Source organism: Arctopsyche grandis, chromosome 3, assembly GCF_051622035.1.
Source record: "Arctopsyche grandis isolate Sample6627 chromosome 3, ASM5162203v2, whole genome shotgun sequence".
Lineage (NCBI taxonomy): Eukaryota > Metazoa > Arthropoda > Insecta > Trichoptera > Hydropsychidae > Arctopsyche > Arctopsyche grandis.
The window spans coordinates 8,194,789-8,220,021 of record NC_135357.1 but is presented as its reverse complement, the minus strand read 5'-3'; the positions used below and the strand labels follow the sequence as shown (position 1 = coordinate 8,220,021).

Here is a 25,233-nt window from a genome sequence, read left to right as displayed (position 1 = left end):
AAAACTATTAAATAAAAATTATATATTCCAACATTACCATCAACTCAACTCTACAGTAGACAGTATTATTGATTGTTATGACAACGACATTTTTAATAAATATTTTTTTCATATTTACAGGTTCGCAATGCGACAGCCGTCTTCATAATGAACCTCTCCTGTTCTGACCTGCTATTCTGCTGCTTCAACCTACCACTGAGCGCCAGCACCTTCTGGGCCAGAAGTTGGCTTCACGGTCGTCTGCTTTGTCGTCTATTTCCACTGCTGAGGTACGGACTCCTCGCAGTGTCCCTCTTCACGGTCCTGGCCATCACCATCAACCGATACGTCATGATAGGACACCCCACACTCTATCCAAAGTAAGTCATCAATACTTCAGATACACATAAGCTACACACACCACTGTCAATCAATGCATTCGATAACCCCGAAAATCCCTGACTGTTATTTATGTACATACAGATAAGCGAAACAGTTCATAGTGCATCTGTTCGCTTGAAGGCCGACTCAAATCTCCTCGGTCCAAAGCAATAGCACAGCATCTCTAAATAATTACGTCGTCTCGTAACCGAATATCATCATCACTCGCGCATTAATGCGTCCCACTCGAGTCACCCCAAACTTCATTCTAGACGACGAACGATTACTACAACGTCTCGCGTTACACCTCTTCCTGTCTTTATCGCCCATTTAAAGGATATCCTCACAGAATAAACCCTCCCTCCCGCGTCTACCTTCTCATCATCTCTCTTTCTCTGTTTTGGTCTCCGTTCGTTCGTTTGCGAAATTTTCGACATTCTCATCCTGCAATCTGAACAGCTATGCGAAGTATGTGCAAAACCACCATGATGCAAACGTTTCCAATTTAGTTTTGGTTATAGTATTATAATATATAACTTTACGGGGCGAATCTTGCGTATCTGACAAATTTATCAGCGAAAGTGGCGATGTCGCTCTTCGCTCTGTCGGGGGAAAAAATGAGCAGGATTTGAGATTTTTATCTGTGATGAAACGTTGAAATCTTCCGCTTTGAATGGACGATATAAAAAAAACTTAATTTCCGCACAATAATTTTTGGGCGAGATTTATATAAAACGCGTGCTGAAAAATCAGCTTTTTCGCTCTAAGTTATTGTACGTTTGTGCAGTGGAGTGATGCGTTTACGCTTTTTTTCACTTTAAAGAATGATTGAATTCAATGGATTATTGCTATACATATACCTATACTTAGATATAAGGGAAATTAAAAAAATCGCAGAGTTTCATCCTCGAACTTTTGGCCCAATGGACACTTGGCCGATGGACGCTTAGCCGAACAGACATTCGGCCAACGGAAGTTTGGTCAAACGAACGTTTAGCCGATTGTGTATCTGAAATTACTCAAAAACAGGCACATTATTCAGATATCACCTTGATTTCATTAAAAATGAAGCCAGTATCATGGCTCGATGGTTTCGTTAATGGTAAGCATCAAGAGGTTTGATTTTGATTGAATTCGATCCCGTAAGCTGACCTCAATTGAAAAGAATTTATTCAGAGTATAATCTGTAATGCTGCTGGTCAGACTTAGATATTTATAACTCCAAGTCGATCGTTTGCTATCAGAGTTTGCCAATTTATCCAATTTCATTATTGAAACGGTTCCTCCATTAAATTGGCAAAAACCCACTATGTCACCACTATTTGAATATGATTTAAAATATATATATATATATATATATATATATATATATATATATATATATGTACATATGTAAAAATTTAATACCATATATGTCGCCGTCTCCTGCTAGAACTAGAACTGACTTATCTAGCTTAATTGTAAAAGGTGCAATAAATCGATATCCTTCCTCCAGTTTCATGCAAATTCGATTTTTTAGCATCTTGAATTTGTTGATTCTTATAAAATATGTTAACTAAATAATGTATTTCTCACAAATTTGGTGTGTATCAAAAATATGTTTGTCTATCTCTATTGTATTTTATATGCCACAATGTAATTATACTTCAAGTGAAAATATATTTTCACTGACGTTTCAGTGAAATCATAATAACCAGTTACATTTTCAGGGTTGCTTTTATTCATTTAAGATTAGATTGTTAGGGTTGGTATTATTTAAGGGTTAGGATAGGTTAGATTGAGTAAGGGTTGGCCCTACTCATTTAAGATTGGATTTTTAGGGTTAAATTTATAGAGTTATAAACGTTGTAAATTCATTGTTTGATACATGTTCACTGCTTGAATTGGCGAAAATATATTTACACTTGAAACATGCTTTCACTGTAACATATATATATGATTGTACTGTAATGTTTAATATTTTTAGTACTTATGTACAAAATAATCTTACAATATTTATGTACATATGTGTCAACTTGGGATAATTCCTGTAATGGCTATGATTGAAATGTATGTAGATAAAATGAAAAATTGTATTTGATAGATTGTAACATATGTAGTTCATTTATCATGGTTACAAAAGGGACGCATGTTTGTTTACAAACAAGTCAGCTGTTAGAAAAGTTATGTCAGTTTAGTTTGTGACGTCTTTAATGGAAAGTCCACAGCTCGTTAAATTCACACACATTTTGTTTTTCCATTAAACATTTTACTTCTGTCGAATTCATTCATGTACTATTGCTGTCTTTAATTGAATTGTATATGTACGTAGTGCGTTTATATTGAATGTGCCACTGCGACGATATTTTAAGATAATGAAATACCCAACGTCGACCGAAATAAATGTTGTACTTCTCTTGACGCCCCGGTTCACTTCAAAAACGTTTACCGAGCTAAAAGCTCCTTTTTCAATAGAGCCTCAACCCATCCTTCCGACAGATTGGGTTCCATGGCCTCTGTCAGATAACGGAAATAGTAGTGAGTGAGGACATTTCAGAAATCTTCCCTACAGCTACTATAAATTTTATAAATTAATATATTTTTAAATGTAATAATATTTTTCTTAACATTTTAGAACTACGCATATTTGCAAGGGTAAATAATAGCAGTAGCCGTAAAATTAAAATGGATATACATCCATATATACACACATTGATTTTTGATTTTTAAATGCTTTTTATTATTACTAAATTATGTTCACAATACATCTTATAAATATTTTAATAACTACTGATCTACTGATCATTTTCTATTTGACAATTTTAATTTAATTTTGTTAGCAATCATAGTATTATATTATTATAACGTTAATGTACAGCATAATAGGAAAAAGAGCTCAAAAACCTATTTACAATTCTTATAAATGCTCATAATACATCTAATACATAATATTAATTAAAGACTCTCTAAAGTCGACGATCTCAAGCAGATTGTGTTTAGGTAATCTGTGTTTATACCTGAAGGGTATATACATTTATACACACATATTTATTTATTTATTTATATAGCAAACTGCTAATACATATAACACAAAATAACAACAAAAAATTATAAATCATCTTCCACAAAGGTATCCATTAACACCCTTCAAGAAAGCATCAACGTTATTAGAACTTCTAATGCTTTCAGGAAGGGCGTTATACATTTTAACACCTCTGTGAAAAACACCTCCTGCAGTTTAAGCTTTCTTAACTCATTATATTTCTTAACTTATATGTATATGTATATACCTATATATTCCATGGTATGAATTACCCCAAGGCAACAAATATGGTTAGTTTAATTGGTGTACGTAAGCACTAACAATTTTTGAAACAACAATACATAGAATACAAATATGTAGATATAAATATACATATGTACATATATGGACCATCAACAATTTTTTATACCCAACAAATTTGCGAGAAATATATTATTGAAGGACCATCACAACAATTAAGCTAGATTAATCGGAAAATTCGAACAGAAGATGGTCGATCTGTGTTTTTGTAAAACCCTCACCAGCAGCGTATTTGACCGGGACTTGAACCCACGACCTATGTATTTACTGGTATGCAATAGCTCTACCAGGGCGCTACGCTGTGGCTTGTATATTTTTTTATTTTATTTTATTTTACATAGATACATATATGTACATATACCAAGAAGACTTGACAGGAAGACCCCAATGCGCCTTCCGGGACAATTAATTAAAAACAATGCAGCATTTTACTATTACATAAATCACTGTATTTCCAGAAGCTGAACACGAAATAGCAATTAATCACTTAATTAATTACAGAATTAACCCATTGAGACATCTATGGATTTAGATTTTGTACATAATTTTTACAAATTATACACACAATAAATACAGATGATAAAAACTCTGATAAGAAACGATCGATTTGGAGTCACAAATACCCCCAAATCTAACCAGCAGTATGGTGGATCGAACCACTGTCACTTGGTGCTAAACATACACGCTACCATTAAACCATACTGCTGGCTATATATGTATATGTGCATACTAGTATAAAGCTAAAATATTGGGTACAAATAGAAAACTACTGTTCCATTATCAAAAGTGTAAGTATATTGCGATTATTTAGTCCCAATCATTTGACCGGATATATTGTGTCGTGAACATAATGCTGCATTTACACCTGGCCAATAGTTAAGACATTCCACTGAGTCAAAATTGAAGATATCCCAATGAAAAATGCTATTCCAACATGTATGTGTTTATAGTACGTTTACAATATTGGCTTAGCTTGGTGGAATATCTCAATGATTGGCTTCGTGTAATGCAGCATTAGTTGGTAGACAACTCAAGAAACACTTTGCTGGAAACAAATCTTTCACCATATTACTACGATACAATCTCTTGTACTACGATAATATTTAAAAAATACATTTTAATACTAATAAATAGTCGATTGGCATTGTGACTTGTCAACCTTTATTTTATTTGAAGAACCGTTTGATCCACATGCTAGTTTTTGCTGGCCTAAACTTAATTAAAATTTACATTTATATTGTATTTTATTAAATGACATGCACGTTTCTGACTTACGCAATCGCTTTCCAAACCTTACAAAAGATGTCTCAGCCAGTCCGCAGTATTGAGCCAAAATTATACAAAGAATTCTTCAATGCGCAGTAAATTTACATACGTAGTAATTTCACTCTGCTAATGTTAATGCCAGCAAAGAGTCTTAATCAAAAATATATTCTTGTCGATACCCTCATTCCTGAGAATAGCGACCTCCATTGGTCTTCCATTGAGGAGTATGGTCGCTCCAGAACATCTCTCGCCAAGTGACAGCTACGTATAGGCATAAACACTTCAGTAGTTGGGCCACGAATATCACCAATAAATTACTTTATTTAATCTATTAATTAATTGAACACTTATGTGAAAAAGTATAGAAGCTTGTTACATTAAGTTTATATGAGACGAGTGTAAATGAGAATGAAAAAAGTAACTGTTACAACTGTTTAGCCTGTGAGTTGTGAAGAAGTGACAGAGAGACGTTTTCAGATAACAATCTGTCATTGCTTCGATTTGACACACGATTTCGATGTAATTTCTGATGAGTTCGTTAATGATTCAGCTCCTCTAGCTTCATATCGGATTCATTAACTTATTTCAATGATTGTTAACCGTTGTATGTCGGTAAAATATCAAAGCGACCTGAAGAGTGAAAGTGGTTCAAAATCAGATCACAATTTTTTGGCGAGCAGGAAAGTCACTGAACTAACAGAGTGAAGCTAATAAAAAGCTTGTACGAATATATGAAATTTTAAATTAATTCTCATAAACGACCGTAATAAATTAGGAAACTGTCGTCAATTCCAATAATGTTCACAAAGCAAATGTGCAAGGAAATTGTAGCGACGATGATATAAATGAATATTTACATTTTTTTTACATATATACCAGGAAGGCCTTTCAGGTAAACCCCAATGCGCCTTCCTGGCCAATTACAAACAATGCAGCATTTTTATTACAAAAGACATTTTTACTCGTAATTAAGGAGACATCTATGAATTTTACATAAATTTTATTGTACATTACTCAAATAGTGGTGCCATTGTATGTAGGAAGGTTTTTAGCCAATTTAATCGGGAACCGTTTCAACAATGAAATCAGAAAAATTGGCAAACTCTGATAGGAAACGATCGACCTGGAGTCACTGATATCCAAGTCTGACCAGCTGCACTACAGATTTTTTATTTTATTTTATTTTATCGATACAATCAATATACACTCGTCATTACAGATCGCTCCAATGCGACGAGTGTACGATAACGGTCAGAAATACAATAATACATATACAATCAGAATACATAGCATACATATAACAATTAATCAATACAGAAATAATAATTATTTTTAGATTTTTATGTACAATTATTACTACAATTTTTATATATATAATAAACACGAAATTGTAGAGATGTCTATAGAGATATCTATAGATTTCAGATTACTGTGCATAATTTTTACAAATTATACACACAGATTTTGTGACAACAGGAAATGATCTAAAACCAATTTTCAGGAACCATTTCAACAATGATCAGATAAAATTGGCAAACTCTGATAGAGAAACGATCGATTTGGAGTCACAAAACCCCCAAACCTAACCGGCAGTATGAAGAGGACACGAACCTTCGACCTCAGTGGTGCTAAATATATACGCTACCATTAAGCCAAACTGCTGGCTATACTCAGAAAAATTCTTTTCAATCGAAGTCAGCTCATGGGATCGAACCCGGCGCCTTTCGGTGCTAAGCAGAAGCTTAACGACCGAGCTATGCTGCTGGCTTGATATATATGTATGTATAAAACAGCAACTTTAAATACATTAATTTCTGTAAAACAAAAAGATCAATAAAAAAAATCGAAAGCATTAATTATTCGATTCGCGAATGTCACCGAAAAAATTTGAAAAATAAGCCGCTCTAGCATTACAGCATTTCCATACGTCTGTCCTATTTCACACGAACATCACGCTCTTTTTTGAGGTTTTCACAGAAGATTTTCGCTCGTACGTAATTCATATTTTATTGAGATTGATTCTCAGCGTGTGTGCGTGCGTGTCTCCCAAAATGATCATACTTTATATAGAAATATGCGATGTACGGCTTTTTTTATTACTGGTGAAATTCGTTCGCCGTGTATATAAATTTGAGGCTTAGTTTGGGCGATACATTTTATTACACTTTAGGGGATTTCAACTAATTGATGATTCAGCGTGCAAAAACGTTGCTATTTTATTTTTGGATAATCATATATTTTTAATACACATCGCTCACTTTGCGACAACAATGTTACAACTCAAAAATTTTAAAGGTGTCTGCAGAAGAACAGCTATATGTGAAGCTGTAACTTGTACCTGATTGTATTCCTTTTTTACTAGCCGGATTATCCAGTGTTAGGGCGAAGTCACATAGGAAGGGACGCGGCACATGGTTTTTTTTTTAGATACTTTTAAACATGCGAAAAAAATGTGGCATGCACATATTCAAGGCACTATAGGCAATAAAATTGTATACTTGTATTTATCCTTGGTTGACAGTGATCGATTACGGTGTATCCCATATTTAAAGAAATGTAGGAGAACCCCCACAGCGGGGAGCGAAGCACACGGCGAGCCGTTCTTCCCTGTGTGATTTCGTCCTCACTCGTGCTGGTAAAAAAATACTTTTTCAGTCAATTTTGAAGTTCACGGCTTAAGTTAGAAATAAGATAACTAGTTTTGTGCCCGTTGATATTTCAACGGGTGGTTTTGGAAATAAATTTATACATTAACCACACCCGTGGCTATTGTCGTTAACGGTTTCAGTATTCATAGCTTTTGCTCTCAATTAGCATCGCCCCCTCTCTCCAAAAAACATACATCCCTTCCATTATATACTATAGTAGCGTGGACGTGTCGAAGGATTTCCAAGATCGAAGTTAAAGGCACAGAGAGGAGTGGTAGTGGTAGTGTATTGTTGTTGATACGTCGACCAGCCAGCTCCAGATGAAATACGGAACAAAACCGCCGAATATTTACATAGTGTGTAATCTCAGCACAGATAGGTCATTGGTCGATGAGTATAATTATTATAAGTGATCAGTGGGTTCGATCCGCTATACTGCTGGTTAGATTTGGGGGTTTTCTGACTCCAAATCGATCGTTTCTAATCAGAGTTTGCCAATTTAATCTGATTATTGTTGAAACGGTTCCTAAAAATTGGCAAAAAATCATCTTTCCTGCTGTCACAAATCTTCCGTATTTATTGTATGTACAATTTGTAAAAATTATGTACAAAATTTAAATCCATAGATGTCTCAATGGATTAATTCTGTAATTAATTAATTAATTGTTATTTCGTGTTCTTCAGCTTCTGAAAAAACAGTGATTTATGTAATAATAAAATGCTGCATTATTTTTAATTAATTGTCCAGGAAGGAGCATTGGGGTCTTCCTGTCAAGCCTTCCTGGTATATATCTATGTATGTAAAATAAAATAATAAAATAATATACCAAATTCAACGATTCTAAATTTTAGTTGTAAATTTGCATGTACGTATGACGAACAAACATTTGTCTTTATGTTGTGAAAAATTGATTGTAATCTATAATATTTGTTCATTGCACATTTTTCAATAGAAAGATATAAAAATCATACGCTAGTTGTCAGCGGGTAATACACAAGTATAAAAATATGTATGTATGTAGATTTAAAATTTTTAATTTTGGAAAGTATTGTGTTCTATAAATGCTCATAAAAAGCGAAAGTGTTGTATAGATTTTAAGTTTCAAGATTTGGCTGTCAAGAAAATGACCAAAATCTATTTGATAAATTACAAAACTTTCATGTACATTAACTAACTAACTAACTTTTTAATTGAAAATCACAATTTGTTTATTTTTTAATTAAAAACTCCAAAACCACAACATCTGTATAGCATGACTTTCAAAACTGAAAGGTCTAAAATTGAAATCCAGCAGAAGTCTATATTTGTAATCCGTTAAATATAACACACTAGCTGTATTACCCGGCTTCGCTTGGTATTTGTTATATAAACCGCTTAAACATGACTAATCAAATAGTCATAATCTAAAATTTTATTAAATTTATTAGAATAGTTTTATTTTATATAAATTTATTTGAATACTCATTTGTTTTTTTTTAATTAAATTGACCGTCACGAACAAACAAACATATTATATAGTAAGTCTCTTATAAAAAATTATACGTATACGAAATTACATGTATACCAGAATCTGGCGCCTGCGCCCCCTAGGGCTCCGCCCCCGGCGGCTGCGCTCCCATCGTCTGCGTCCCCTAGGGCTTCGCCCTCGGCGCCTACGCACCCGGGAACTTTGAATCTTTTAAATCGGAAAAAACGAATTATTTGTTCGATGACGTCACGGATTTCTACGACCCAACGAACGAAGGTTACATACATAAGTATATATATAAAATATCTTTCCAAATTATATATTAGATATGTATGTACATATGAACCTACATATAATTTGATTGAGACTATAAATTACCGAATAGAAGATATTTATTTAATTTGACCTTCGTAAATAATAAACCAAAAACTATATATTTTAATCATTGTATAACAGTTAACGACTTAAAACTTGTTGGGGATAAAGTTTTTTTACTCGACGAATGCAAATCAATTGTACGAGCTACATACAATCAACTAATCCACTTTGGGCCAAGTTTAATTGCTGCAATGTAGTACCCAGCAGTCCTAATAGATGCAACTTCCGAAAGCTCAAACGTACCGTTTCGGAGCTTTCAACGACAACATGGCGCAAATTAACTATTTACAAGTCGAATCGTTAAGTATTAATCCGTTCGAATGCGATTAATTCAAACGTTTCGCGTTTAATCGTCTCGATTTTGTCAACGTTACGCTCGCACTCAATTCGTACATATCTGGAGCGTATTAAAAATGGGGGGCACGTGCGTATAATCCCGTGAATTTTATTTTCGTCGAATAATTTAGCGAGAAATCGTCGTAATTCTGTTTGTTTTCCGCCGTCATAAATTTTAATAATAAGTCGCGTAATGTTTTCGTTTTTCGCATTTTTTTTTTTTTGGTACCTTGTCGTAATAATAATGTTTGAAATTTCTTTCGGGGATTTTAATTCGGAGCACGATTTGGAACGTCTATTCGACGACGTGATTTTTAATTTGATTTATTTTCAATTTAGCGCAAATATTGCTGAGTGATTTACATATACTAGAAAATTCCTAGCTGATGCCGAGACCGTGTCAAATTGACAATCATATTGTTACGAAGAGATTTACGATCAGTGCTCGTCGACCAATGGGTGAGCAGCACTCATCGTCCAATCAGCGATCGGGACTCGATGGAGCTGCGCTCGACAGCCAGTGAGATCTCACGACTAATCGACCGATAGATCTCACTGCCAAGATTCAGTATAAAAGATCAGCGGATTGCTTCGTTGATTGATTCGAAGCTGGCTCTCCGAGATGTGAACAATAAACTACTTTATTCTTCATTCCGATCTAGAAACTCCTTATCACGTCTTTAAGTTCTCATATTAGAATAAAAAAGTCATATAGCTTTTTTTATTTTTACTAAACTTTGTCGTGTGACGAAGTTCGGGTTCTTATCCGATCATTTTCATACTTTGCCATTTTGCTTGGTTTGGTCAGCAATATAAGTGGAAGTGTCATCCGCCATTACGATGGTGAAAAATAATCGTCATAGACACGTTGGAAAATACTGCATCGTATTACACGATGACGTTTATCTGTCACATTCATCATTCACATCGGTAGTTTTAGCCTCTTCTTCTTAATTTTCGCCCCACCATCTCGCATTTAAATTTTTTAAACGCATATACCTTTTTCTTTTTCCACTCTATATTTTATAATTTATTACAATCGAACATGTACACTTGCCCTTACAGATATCTCTAAAGTGACGAGTGCACTAATACAGATACAATACGATCAGTACAATCAATACAAACATTTAGACAATGCGAATTCATACAAACATCGTCCGCAGTGACATCTATGGAGAAATTTTTACAGCATTTTTATTATACAAATCAGCGAATTTCAAGACGCTGAATAACTTGAGATTTGCAAGAAAGATTGGAAAGGAGTTGCCAATTTACAGGAATCGTTTCAATGAAAATCAGAAAATGCCAATTTTCGGAGCATTTCGAGATGCTGAAAAACTCCACATTTATTTTGCAGCATTTTTATTCGAATCCGCGATATTCGAGATGCTAAAAACTCGAAAATTGTGAGAAATGGGTAAAGGTTGCTGATTTGTTGGAACTGTTTCAATGACAATCAGATAAATTGGCAAACTCTGATAGGAAACGATCGACCCGGAGTCACGAACCAAGGTCTGGCCAGCAGCTACTAGTGAGATACGATCTGTGACCACTCTGCTCGAAAGCATAATATGCTAACCACTAGTCCACTCTGCACGTTATTATAAAAGCACTAGTCCATTCTACAACAGCACAAATATGTACATATGTATATGAATGTATATTTACATATTTGTACATGCACCCATACATATCCTATGTACATATTATGAAAGTCAGCTGAAAAAATACCTTTAGATTTGTAGATAATTGAAATGCCTACTAATTGAGAAATTTGTTTACCATAGCCATTTCTCAGACAAAATTGTAAGTCTTGTGTTCACAACTCAATGGAACCTAATGAGTGATTATTTATACATTTTGATACGACTATTTCTTACCGGAAAAATCACGAAGTCAAATATCTCCAGGCAATGTCCTTTAGATACATAAGGAAAAACCAATTCGAAACCGGAAAAATTACTTTCCTATCTAAAACACCTTTCCTATCAAGTAGCGAATAAATTCGATGGGAAAAAATTAGTTTTATTTTCAAGCTTGGTCCTATCTATCGTTTATGCCCCACACTTCAAAAAGTACGCGTCTCTTTGATAGAACGCGAACACTTTGACGAAGGTCGTCTTCGTTCCTCATAAATAAGATTCGCGCGACACGAGAATGACCACACCCCTGGGTCTCGACGATTCCCGTTTCCCGGGAAGAACTCAGGACAACCGTATTTATTTCCCGCCGTGTGACGACCTTCAATGGGGCGCAATGACAGGTGATAAATGACGTTTCGCTGCCGATGTAGAGATTTATCTGTCACGATAACCATCACCGGGGACCCATTTTTACTTGACCCAGATTTATTAAGAAGGATGTTGGTACGCGAATTGGGGTCGGGAAATGTCGCGAAACTGTAATTTGTCGTTGCCTTGTACAGTAACTATGTAGCAGTTAGCATTGCATGTCTTCGAACGATTTATAAGTATATAAAATTGCGCAAAAATTATTATCGTCGATTCGTATGATGTTCACCTATAGTTAGTAACAACTAACCACTTCATCGCCGCACGTTTTTGTATACACCTCTATCGAAAATATTCGAAAACTTAACTTAACCAAATGAATTTTAAACTATTCATAGATGCCGTTGTAAAGAAACCGAAACTAATTTTAGCGATATTTAAAGTGTAGAGATTATGTGCCCATGAGTGGGCGCGTAACGACTTTGAACCTAGCTCAAGCGCCCACCGGTAGGCGCACGGCGATTAAATGGCTGCATAGTACAATAACAGTGTATTTTTTCGAGAAGACTCTGAACATTTGCTAGCAACTGTTAGTAGCAATTATTAACAGTTGTATAAGAGGGATAATGGGACAAGAAGTAGCACGAATAATCACAACTAGGGCTTACAACACAGGTTAAATCAAAACTACAGACTAGAGAGCTGTACTATACATATTTCGATAAAATGTAATACCTATGAATATATGTATATATTATATATATATATATATATATATATATATATATATATATATATATATATATATATATATATATATATATATATATATATATATATACATATGTGATGTATCGAGACGTTTGCCTCAGGCGCTAAAATACAGAAGGGATACAACAGTCAATACGTTTTTGAAAATAAATATTCGGATGCCTTCCAGATATTCTATATATGGAGCTTTACATGACATCAAATATTCTAATCTTTTGCTTCAAAGCTTACTTATATAATATGTACTGACATATGTATGATCGTTGTTAGCTTTTAATAAATACATCGTATACAATACATATATATGTATTAAACGAATTTACGGTCGAATAAATGTAAAGTGCTCCATACTACACCCTTAAGTATTATATTATGTCCTGTGAAAGGATTATTTTTTACGTAGAAATATTTCAATTCCCTGTAGCTTAAAGTCTGAAGAATTTGTAAGTGTAATATGAAGTATTCGGGAGTTGTAATAAAAAACTTAATATCGACTTGAACAGAATGGTAAACGTTCTGCTATTGAAAGTGTGGAAATATTATAAAAGTTAGATAAAATTTACATGCTGAGTAAAAGATCGTACGTCATACTTTAAATCTTTTCATATAACTGATCACAATAGAAAATATAAAAGTGTGTTTATAACAACAAAATGAGATGTACTCTAAAGATAAAGATATTTGTATGTATGTATGCACATTAGACCGGAGCGAAAAACGCGAATTTCGGGTTTTCATCGATGAACCTAGTGGAAAACTTTCATCGTATCAAAGGAACGTTTAATAAAAAAATCATTAATTTTAAACAATGCCCTGTGCCACCAAACAATCGATTTATCTTGGCCCAACTTTCAAAAAGGTAGATTTTTTTCTTGAAGATTTTAATCATGTAAGTTTTGATTTTTTCACTATTTAAAAAATAAATAAAGACTCAATACTCATTCCTTGAAGTTAATTTGGGTCGATTATGATAAGTTTTGACTGATAAACGAGAATCCAAAATTTCCTTTACGCTACGTCCCCATGGGTATTTGTATGGTGGAAGCTCCATTTTCAGAAAATCACTATGACAAGCCTATTCTTAGTTTAACTTCGCTCGTCGTTGAGAACTGGGTTTTAATTACCTTTAATTTGAACACAAAAAGTACCCAGAAAATTTAAAATGTTATGAAATACATACATTGTATATGTATGTAAAGAGGCCAAAATAACCTACATATATCAAGTTTTACGTCAAAACCTGGTTTATGTATACCATTTCATTTACATATTACCATATTTATATACCATTCCCTTTCACAATATATTACAATTAAAAAAAGCCTATTGAAACATGTATGTATTTCAGATTTTTAATTAATCCAGTGTTGCTGGCCAGACCTTGGATATATATGTACATATATGTGACTCCAGGTAGATCTTTTCCTATCAGAGTTTGCCAATTTACATATATGATTTCAATGTTGAAAAACCTCCACCAAAATCGGCAACCTATCCTCTTTCTCGCAAATTTGAGTTTATAGCATCTGGAATTTATTGATATATAAGTATGCCACCCACTCTGTATAATGTATATATTTTTCAAAATATTATTACTATCAAATTTGTCCATAGATATCTCTATAATTTCGTATAAATATAATTGTTTATCGATATTTGTAATTGATTCCTGACTTTCCTGATATACATTTTTTTCTTCAAAAACTCCGATACATCTAGAGATTCTTGGATACTGTTAGATAGTCTACCAATACATATATATATGTATGTATGTATATTTAAAATTAAAATAAAACAAATTAAATATCATATAAACATTTGCTTTAGGCATATGTCATGATTTCATTTTGAGCAATAAAAAGTCATTGCTTGTATTATACGTATATGCACATTTTTGGATATACATATGTACAATAAATATGCGTACATTTACAATTGTAGTAATCTGGAGTGTGGTGTATATATTCGACACGTTTATCATAGGATGTGGTTGATTTTATTATGTGGTTGTCGACAAAATATGCTCAACTCGACACTTAATACTTTGTGCGATCGTAGGGGTGTGTTTAAAGAGGGTTAACGTTGACGATCCCAGAAATCCCTGATTAATTAATACGACCGAATTTAATTGACCGTGATGCAAACTAGAGAGCCGTTGTCAGCTTGCTAAATACGTTAAAACGCCAAATCGATCGTCGACTGTATTAAAGTTTCGATTTCGATTGCTTGCTTGCGAAACTTCGGATTTATTAACGGCTGGCCATGAATCAAACCGAATTTTCAACGATTTGGCACTCTCGGTTAAGATAATGCTCGAAAGGAGTGCGAAAAAAAATCCAATTACTCGTTTCGGAATCGCATTTTGACCGAACGAGCGTGAGAGTTCCTTTTTTTGGCTAGTTGGATGGAAAGCTCTATTTTTGGTTTATATTTGTGTGTATATATATACATACTTATAAGTGGTAGTTATATGTATACTGCCTACGAACAGACAGAGAGTAATTTACTAACGAAAAAATTCAATAGTCATTGTTTGAGAATCGCAATTCGACCATTTCGATTGAATTCAAAATTTTAATAGCAATTTAAAGCAAATCCCACTTCAATTCTTCAATAATGTATTGTTGAGACGAATTTCCAGATCGAAGAATAAGACTCAGTAAAGCTGCTGACTGATTTGTCTAGTGATTTATTTATTGTAGCCGTTTCTCAGCGACGAGCAACTTATCTGTCAACTTTTTTTTAGTTTTTGCCATATTTGCTTTACAAGTTTCCTGAAATTGACACTTATTGCCAAAATTCTATATTTATGTTGTACATTTATTTATTTATTTAAATTGTATATTTATTTATGCACAACATTTCATCATCATCATCTATAGCCATTCACCATCCACTGCTGGATGAAGGCCTCTCCAATATGCTTCCACTCGTCTCTGTTTTGCGCAACTCTCATCCATCTCACCCCACATATTTTCGTAATCTCGTTTACCCATCTTTCCTGCGGTCTTCCTTTTACCCTTTTGCATTCTCTCGAGTGCCATTCTAGCACTTCTTTTGTCCATTCTTCTAGCCACGTGGCCTGTCCATTGCCATTTCAATCTCTTCCCTCTATCCACTATACCCACAACCATTGTCAAACTTCTCACCCACGTATTCCGTTTCCGGTCTTGCCTCGTTATGCCAAGCGTATAGCATTCCATACTTCTTTGAGTGTATTGGACTTTGTATAGCATTTTGGCGTTTAATGTTCAAGTTTCTAAGATTTGTCAATGTAATCTCAAAATCCCATTTTTTTCGTTCGATATACATATGTAAGACTAGTCAATAGTCTATCGTAGCGTCTCTAACTTTTACAAATTATACAACCGGAGACTTTTTATGCGACTTATTTGTTGACAAATCTAATTTTAATACTATATTTTATTGTATTGGAGAGCTTGTCTCAGGCCAAACAGTAAGGTTTTAATGATCTATATACAAACCAATTATATGTATAGCGAGCGTGCTGGGCGCTGATTGGCCGATTAGTTGCGACCGCCTATTGGCTGTTGAGTGATGATCGCTTTTTTTATCAAAAAACATCGATCGCCCAGTATCCACAATACAATATTATATTGTACATATAGATTGATGAAAGTTTCAAGAACCACAGTTTCTTTTCCTATTTCTCAATATTTATTTTTTGATGAATTTCTAGGTTAGTATAATTATACATGTCTACGCTTACATTCATATGTTGAATGGTTTTTTTTTTAAATAAAACTATTAGGTATACCTACGCTGCACTAATAAATAGGATTCCTATTGTGAAAGCAACTGAACCGTGTTGTAAAACGTACGTCTCTTTACGTCTCTCCTAAAATACATTAACCGAAGGAAAAAGAGAAAGAACCTTTCAATGTAATGTAAGATATTTGTCTTCATTTTTTTTATATTACACTCAATATATGTACATATGTGTATAAAAACAGTACGTGCGGAATGTATCGAAATTGGGAAAAGCACTATGTTGAGTCACCGAATACAAAAATTGTAAAATATGGCATATATTAAATATAACATGATTTAATGTATTAAATAATAAATAAAAAATAAAAATATATTCTCAGTTTCATATCATAATATTATTAGTACATATTAAATCCATTTATTTATTATTGAAGGGGACGTGTTGTGATACTTTTTTCCTCCATAGAGATGTTTTCATTAAATTTTCATACCTCATCGACCGCTTCAACTTTTGTTTGATTTCCCACCCCCCTCCTTCATTTTTCGTTTTTTTTTTTATTTTTCACTTCCAATAAAAATAAGCAAACGACATCTCATAAATTATTCAAAGACGCTGAATATGATTCATCCAATCGAAAATATTTACGCGCTTTTCTCTTTGCATCCGGCGGGGAGAGCGCGAAAAATTTTCCCGAGAGTTTATCACTCCGATTTTTCCCGCCAGCTTTATGACAAGCGTAAACAGAAACGTTTTTCTGTAAGAAGCGTAAAAAGAGTCACCCCCTCCCTCCACCCCCTCTACCCTTACCACTTTGAGCACTTTCCATCGACTAGGTGGAAAATTCACGCTAAAGTTTTCACCTCAATTTGCGCATCACAACTTTATTAATTTATGTATGTTAAATAAAACTAGAAAAATAGATGCCGTCAATACCCTTTTTAGGCATCGAAAAGTTCGAAAGATCACTATTCGAAGTGTATGGAAACATAAATAAATAAAATAATAAAATAAAACATCACTTACATACAAAGTCTTTCGAATAAATAAAATTAAATGCTTATTTAATCGAATTTCAAATTTCTTACATCTTATTACAGTATTTAAAGACATAGTTCTGCCAAAAATATCTAACCCACATTCAATCTACATACAATGTACGTCGACGTATAATATACATTTACATAATATGAAGTATAATAATATTTACATAACACATACATATGTAGGTCAGTTCAGATGGTAACCACCGCAGTTAGAAGTTGTTTGTCCTAAGAATGGCCTAATATTATAGTAATGAATTGTTATATGTATATGTAGGTATGTACAGATTGGTGCATTAAATTTTAAAACCATCAACATACCACAGTGGTAAGCGCATAATGCGAATAACTAAAGGGTCACGGGTTCGAGCCCTGATCCTGTGTTGCTGGCCACACCTTGTATATATTAATGTGGCTCCAGGTCAATCATTTCCTATCAGAGTTTGCCAACTAAATTGATTTAATTGTTGAAACGGTTCCTACCAAATTGGCCACCCACCCTCTCTTGTCAACATTATTTGAATTTAATTTCAAATTATAAATTTATATATTATGTAGGATCTGGTTGTCGAGAGACAGATAGGCGGTACAGTAACATCAGACTCGTTGGGTGTTATACAACATTATTTATTTTTGTCGGAGCGCCACAGCGAACTGTCGTTCATCGCGCTATATGTACAAGCTGACAACTTAACCATTACTCAACTCATGCATGCCATCCTAATCATTCATACACGCATTCTTCTAGGTTTTAAAACTAAATCCCACATTTATATATAAATAATATTATAAATTTGCATAATGCATACCAGCAGCTTAGATCAATGGTTAGAATGCAATGCTTTCAATCGGGTGGTCACGGGTTCTATCCCTGGTGTGTGCTGCTGGCTAGACCTTGTATATGTGATTCCCAAGTTCAATCGTTTTCTATCAGAGTTTGCCAATTTAGCTATTTTATTAAAGCGGTTCCAACAAATTTGCTTTCCGCTCCTATTTCTATCGCGAAAATCGCGATGGAGTTAATAATGCGAGTTATTCAGCATTTCGATTTTCGCTGATTTGTGAAAATTCTGCTAATTTGTCCATAGATGTCTCTGTAGATGTTAATCGTTGTTTTTATTTGCCTTGTGTGTATAATACTTATAAGTAGAGGTAGGACCGGAAGAGTGCCGTTTATTATTCAATTGTTGTAAATCCTATGTAAAAAAGGTTCGGCAAACCTTTAACAATACATTTACAACATTTGAACAATATACAGCCCCCTCAGGGTCTGGGCTTTACTTATAAGTACATACTACATATAACATGTTTGACCATAGATGTCGTCTTTAATATAAAAATATAATTAATATATAATATAATCTGTATAGCACACTCGTCACTTTGGAGCAATCTGTTAATTTAAATGTGCCTGATTGATTGAATAAAAAATAAAATAAAATACGTACAAAGTTGGCTATATGTGTCGCCTTGGGACAATCCCGTAATAAGTACATATAATGTAATATTATATTAAAAAATATATATTGTTCAGAGTTGTGATGACTTAAAATATGCCCACAGATAGGCAAATTTTGGGTCTTATATAATATATGCGAATTTCGTAAATCAATTTGAAAATATGTGTCAGAGTGACGGTGAAGAGAAGCGTCGCGTCAAAGAAAATTTTCGCAAATTTTCCGCTTTCCGTCGCGTCTTTGCGAACTTTATTAAATGAATCTTCGCAGGAGCACGAAAGCGTATAACCTTTACGCTGTCGAAAATTGTCGCGAATCGACTAGCAAACTTACAATTATTATTATAGGTATAATAATCGTTTTACTACGATGCGAGGAAGTTGACGATGTGAAATTTGCAAGTAGCTTTATATTATATAAATATGTTCATAATACATATTGCAATTTTCACAAAGTCGAAATGAATGTTTGTGTTTGTTTTAGAATATGTAGCATACAAAGACGTTGAAAGACTGGCTCAACGTGAATAGGAAACGTATTCGCGTTGTTCGGCCATTGTTATCGGAATACTTCTTTGTTGCGGGCAACTCCATTGTAAAATATGAGGATAGAGTTTCCTACAACAGGTTTTTTGAAATTGAAATAACGGCCATAGAAAACTGTTTGATATTCAAAAACGTGCTAACACTATAATACAATAATGGGTCTACGTGACGAGACAGAATGTTAAATGACAGAAAACGCAAATATCGGAAGGCAAAGATCGAAAATCGAAAGATCTTAAGTCGAGAGATAAAAAAAAAATGATGCATGATAAACGGTACATACTCACGTACATATTCACTTAATTTGCGCGAGCAGGATACAACAGGAACAAGAGGAGCATGCTTTTCCTCCCGTATTTTGCGCGCGCACATTAAGAGGGCTGGACAGCAGCGCCTTGTCCATACAAACGTACTATACTTCTCCCTACCTCAATTAAGGCACTAGAGAAATTATTTTTTAATATGCTATGGATATTCACCATTGGGGTGCATCTATCGTTTTATTTTTTTGATTAATTATTTTTTATAGGAGCTAGGAGCCGCCAAACATCTATAAAATCGCCTCTTTTTTACACCCACGAAAAGAGTCTAGCATGCTTATTTAACGGTCGATTTTAAAAAAAAATACGCCGATAGATGCACAGAAAATATCTTTCTCATACCGATGATGAAATTTTTTTTAAAATTGGTCCAGTTTTGGAGAATAAAATAGTAGAATACGAAACCTCGATTTTGTCAATTTAAAACACGTTTTATCTGGTCGAAGCACAACTGTCGCATTCACTCAATATATATATTGATATATATTGTCGCATTCACTCAATATATACATACACTCAATATATATATCGAAGAAAGGAATGGTAACAAAATTAAGGTTTCGGGTGTACAGCCCTCTTAATACGGGAGGAAAAGCCTGTTCCTCTTGTTCCTGTTGTATCCTGCTCGCGCAAATTAAGTGAGTATGTACCGTTTACCATGCACCATTTTTTTTTTTATCTTTCGACTTAAGATCTTTCGATTTTCGATCTTTGCCTTCCAATATTTGCGTTTTCTGTCATTTAACATTCTGTCTCGTCACGGTGACCGTACAATAATATACATAAAAACGGACGCGATGTGTGTATGTATGGGGATTTAAAAAAAAAAAACAATTTTAGAATACCTGGAGTATATGTATGTATGTTGTGTCTAGACATATTTAATGAAATAAGTACACGCGAACGAGGCGAGGCGCACAAGCAATAAGCGTGAAATGGTCCACGTGGACTAATTAAAACAACGACGATACATTCTGACCAATGGGTTCATTTTAAGCATCCGCTATAGGGATGTGGCGACCGATCGTGTCAAGGAGACGTGGGGAAGTGGGGTAGCAGGGAAGTGAAGACCTAATCGTCTGACATGTCCTCCTGATATTGAGCACCTGACTTGGGACGGGTGACGTCATCGTCAGATGCGCTGCGCAGGAGCGTACACACATACACACATCCACGAAGTCACAAACACATTCATTCATCATTTTGAACGGGTGAACGAGTTGGATCGGCAAACGTGTAATGCGTGAACTCAACATTTTACTATTAATCCGTGCGCGTGCCTATAAATTACCTTTCATTATATTTATATATAACATATAACTTTTTTTATAGTGTATCCATTCCATTCCGAAGCACCACCCGTTGAAATCAACGGGCACATCACTAGTTACAATATATGTACATATATAATGTGTGCTAGGACGCCGTGGTTATTATGTATGTATTTGTATACTGCGTATACGTATATGCGCTGCTGCTAAGTCAACTCGTGATAGCTTAAACGTGAACCTTTTTTTAAACTGTATATATGTATAAATTTAAAGTTTATATTTATATTCAACCTTTACATTCTGTCTCTGATAACAGATCAGGTAGGTGCGGGCTTTATTAGATTACTACTCCGTAAATCGCTTTTTTACTCGAGTTGTGTTTATTTTCTACCCTCTCTACGAAAACAGATACAGATTTTGTTTACATTTTCATGGCAGAGGTATGTAGGGGGTTTACAATGATAATTTATCTCCCTAAATAAGTTTTGGTGAAGACCTATTTAAATACATGTTTTTTACTCGAAAGTGGTAGTAAAGGTAATTTCAATAAAATCGTTCAAGCAAAATAAAATTTCAAGCAAATTAAAATTGACAATTGAAGATTTGTTTAGAGAAAAACTTTAAAATTGAAAGTTTGTGATAAGATACATGTGTATATAGGATTACTTTTATTTAATTTCACTACTGCAATTTAATTGTCATCACCAGAGATCGGCGGCCAGGATTCTTGAATGCACAAAAAATGGTTCACTATTTTCGATTACTATTGTCAACCTTTTTTGTTGCTCTCTTGCTTTGTAGGACTATAGTAATTGACAATAGTGACCCATTTTATAGTCAATAGTGACAAAACAAATCCGCCGACGTTTATACACAACGTGTACCAGCACAGAGAGATTAACGGTCGATGAATAGCGAGACCTTATTGGCTGTTGCATACAGCTTACTGATTGGCCGAGACCTTTTGGGCGCGAGCGCGCGATCAGGCAATTAATTATAGTCAACCAATGGTCGATGAACACCGATTGCCTATTCGCCACGTTACACTATTGTGGGAATTCATGTAAGGGAAGATCGTGAAGAGGGAGAAATTAAACAAGACTTTATAGCAAGTCTTTTATTCGTTGTAATGTTTATACAGCCAATCCAGTACTCCATTCGCACCAAGCATGATGCCCTGACTGGCTCGCTGACACTCCCGACCAATCACAGTTCAGCCGCACTCAATCGGTATCTGGGGTACCAACTCTTAAAAACTAACACTAATATGTAGCAACTCTTTGACATTACTCTTAGTATTACTATTTATACATCAATTCCTTCACTACTACACAATATATAGCAAACAAGTCGACATTCATAATATGAGAATCTACATAATTAAATACGAAAAATACTCATTCAAATAGTTGCTACATATTAACTACCTAATCAATTGCCCTACTGATTGCTCTACAGATCGTTGCTCCTATGTATGTGTGTCTATTGTATAGGTACGTATAGGCCACATTAGACCAATAGTTCAACCTCCATCTATTATCATCCTCGTTTGAATCTCATTTTTAGCATGTATAATATATTAAATATTTTCAATTGACCTAAATTTACTCCGAAACTATGTATATATGTATTCCATCTACAATAACTACGTGCGTTAGTACAAAAAAATCCATTTATTCTGACTACGATTATGTATTATTATTTTTTTGCTTTGTTTTTGGGCCACCCTCCGTGTTATGAATTACTGGCAACGGAAGCAGCCAGCCAAAATAAGTCAAAGAAAATGTTTCGCAGCAGTCATATTTCTCTAGGTTTCTTCACCAGATAAATGGCAGGAAGTTTGGCCACGTACACTCTCATCCCGAACCACAATTTGGTACGCGGGACGTGAACGACAAAAAAAAAACAACAACACACATTCATTCCTCCTTAATCGTGTCAATGTTAATAGTTTCGTTTTCTCATCTGTTTCAGACTGTACCGTAGGAGATACTTATTCGTGATGGTCGCCAGTACCTGGATCAGCGGTTTCGGAGCATTGGCTGCCACCTGGTTCGAAGCTTGGGGACGATTTGGCCTGGACCGCAGAATAGGATCCTGCTCCATCCTTCCTGACGATCGACAACGATCTCCAAAGGAGTTTCTCTTCGTGGTAGCATTCGTCCTACCCTGTCTCGCTATAGTAGTGTGCTACGCGAGAATATTCTACATAGTAAGAAAAACAGCACTGCAATCCAGAGGACACAAGTGCGATCAAAGGAAACCAACTTCGTCCAATTGTCAAAACAGCAACACCACCGATTCAAACATTGAAAGTAATCTACTAATGAAACCACTGACGAAACTTCCAAACAAAAACAGTTTCTTAACTACAGAAGATTCCACCTTGGGGTCAGTCTCGAATGCGACGACTACTGCCGCTGAAAAATCCTTAAGTTTTGCAAACGAAAAATCCTCGCCAAAGCCAGAAAAGAACGACAGTCTGTACTCAGAGGCTGGAGTGACGAAAGAAAACGGCATAAACGACCTGAACGGAAACAACAACAAAAGTTACAAAAAGAAAAACGTATCACACATGCTCAACTTCAAATTGAAAAAAGAAAAACCAGATCCGAATCTACTGTCGCCACCTGACACATACTACAAACCTACCGAGAAAAAGTCCAAGAAGATCATCATAGAACCTTCGAGTTCATCGGGCATCGATACTTTCGACGATCAAGAGAATACTTCTATGAGATCCAACACTTCCATAGACTCCTCACCGACTAACACATCTTCCAGGAGGAAATCGCGCAGCAGTAGGTTCACAAGCATACCATCTCTGACAAGAATAACTTCTGTAGTGAGCAGAAATGGAAAAAAGTCAAAAAGACGCCATCAGACTCCAACCTCAGTCTCCAATGGCTATCCCGGAAAGATGTCAACCAAAGACAAGAAACTACTCAAAATGATTCTAGTAATTTTTGTATCATTCTTAATATGCTATTTGCCGATAACAATCACGAAGCTATTCCGAGACGAGATGGATATACGAGCACTGAACATTGCCGGGTACATCCTCATATACCTTACCACGTGCATCAATCCCATAATTTACGTTGTAATGTCGTCCGAGTATAGACAGGCGTATAAAAATTTGATAATGTGTAAAGGCTTCGGTCAGGACTTGCCCAGGAGACCTTGACCCTCCAAAAGGTCCACGTGCAGCAAATCTATCGATTGATAAAGCACATCGATAGCGTTTGAGGGTTTGCGAAAAGTTCCAAGTCGAACTTCGAGTCTCATTTTTGGGGTCCACAAAGTGCGAATGTGAAATAAAAATTGTCTTTTTGAAAAGATGAGAGCATCTCATTCCGTATTGAATAAGACCTGTAATTTTGCGAATGTGTTTTCTGTGAAAATATTCATAATGCACGTTTTGCATATTATTATACGTAGTACATACTTCAAATTCGGTTAATTGAAAACTATCAATAATTTATTGATATTATTTACCATATATCCAAGAATCTCATTTAAAATATTATTTATTGAATTGAAATATAAATATACAATTATTTTATTATTTACTATTCTCACAACAAATATTATATAAGATTAAATTAAATAAAGAAAAAAAACTGCACGAAAATGAGAGTAGTTTTTTATATATAACTTTCATCAGTCAAGATTTTACCAAAAATTAGATAAATAAGAATATGTTAAATAACATTTTTTCATTGAAAATTAATCATACAAGCCTTGTATTAAAAACAGAATTCAATTCTACAGTAAAATTGTATATGTAATACATACATACATACATATAATAAATGTATCTATAATATTGAAAAATTATGGCGATTTATGATAAGAATGTATCCGTTCAGAAAGTTTTCGATAGAAAAAAATAATGAGTAATATAAGATAGAAATAGAAAATAATGTTTACCATTTTATTATTATAGATAGATAGGTATTCGATGTGATATATTTTAGACTTTAATGTTACACATTATTTGTTATTAAAAATAAGGTGTTTCAATTAAAATGGGTGCATTTTGACTGAAAATTAATTTTGTACGTGTAAAATTATTGTCTA

At 34.4% G+C, this 25,233-nt stretch overlaps 1 protein-coding gene across 3 annotated transcripts in view; it reads left to right on the top strand.

The window, feature by feature from the left end:
• LOC143908981 (G-protein coupled receptor moody) overlaps positions 1-24,454 on the top strand; it is a 231,153-nt gene extending 206,699 nt beyond the window's left edge. For all 3 annotated transcript variants that reach the window (XM_077426844.1, XM_077426845.1, XM_077426843.1), the window contains 2 exons: positions 121-359; positions 23,125-24,454. In XM_077426844.1, coding sequence (XP_077282970.1) covers positions 121-359; positions 23,125-24,337 — 1,452 coding nt within the window. In that variant the 3' untranslated portion in view covers positions 24,338-24,454. The remainder of the gene's footprint in view (positions 1-120; positions 360-23,124) is intronic.
• Positions 24,455-25,233: the final 779 nt, after the last annotated feature.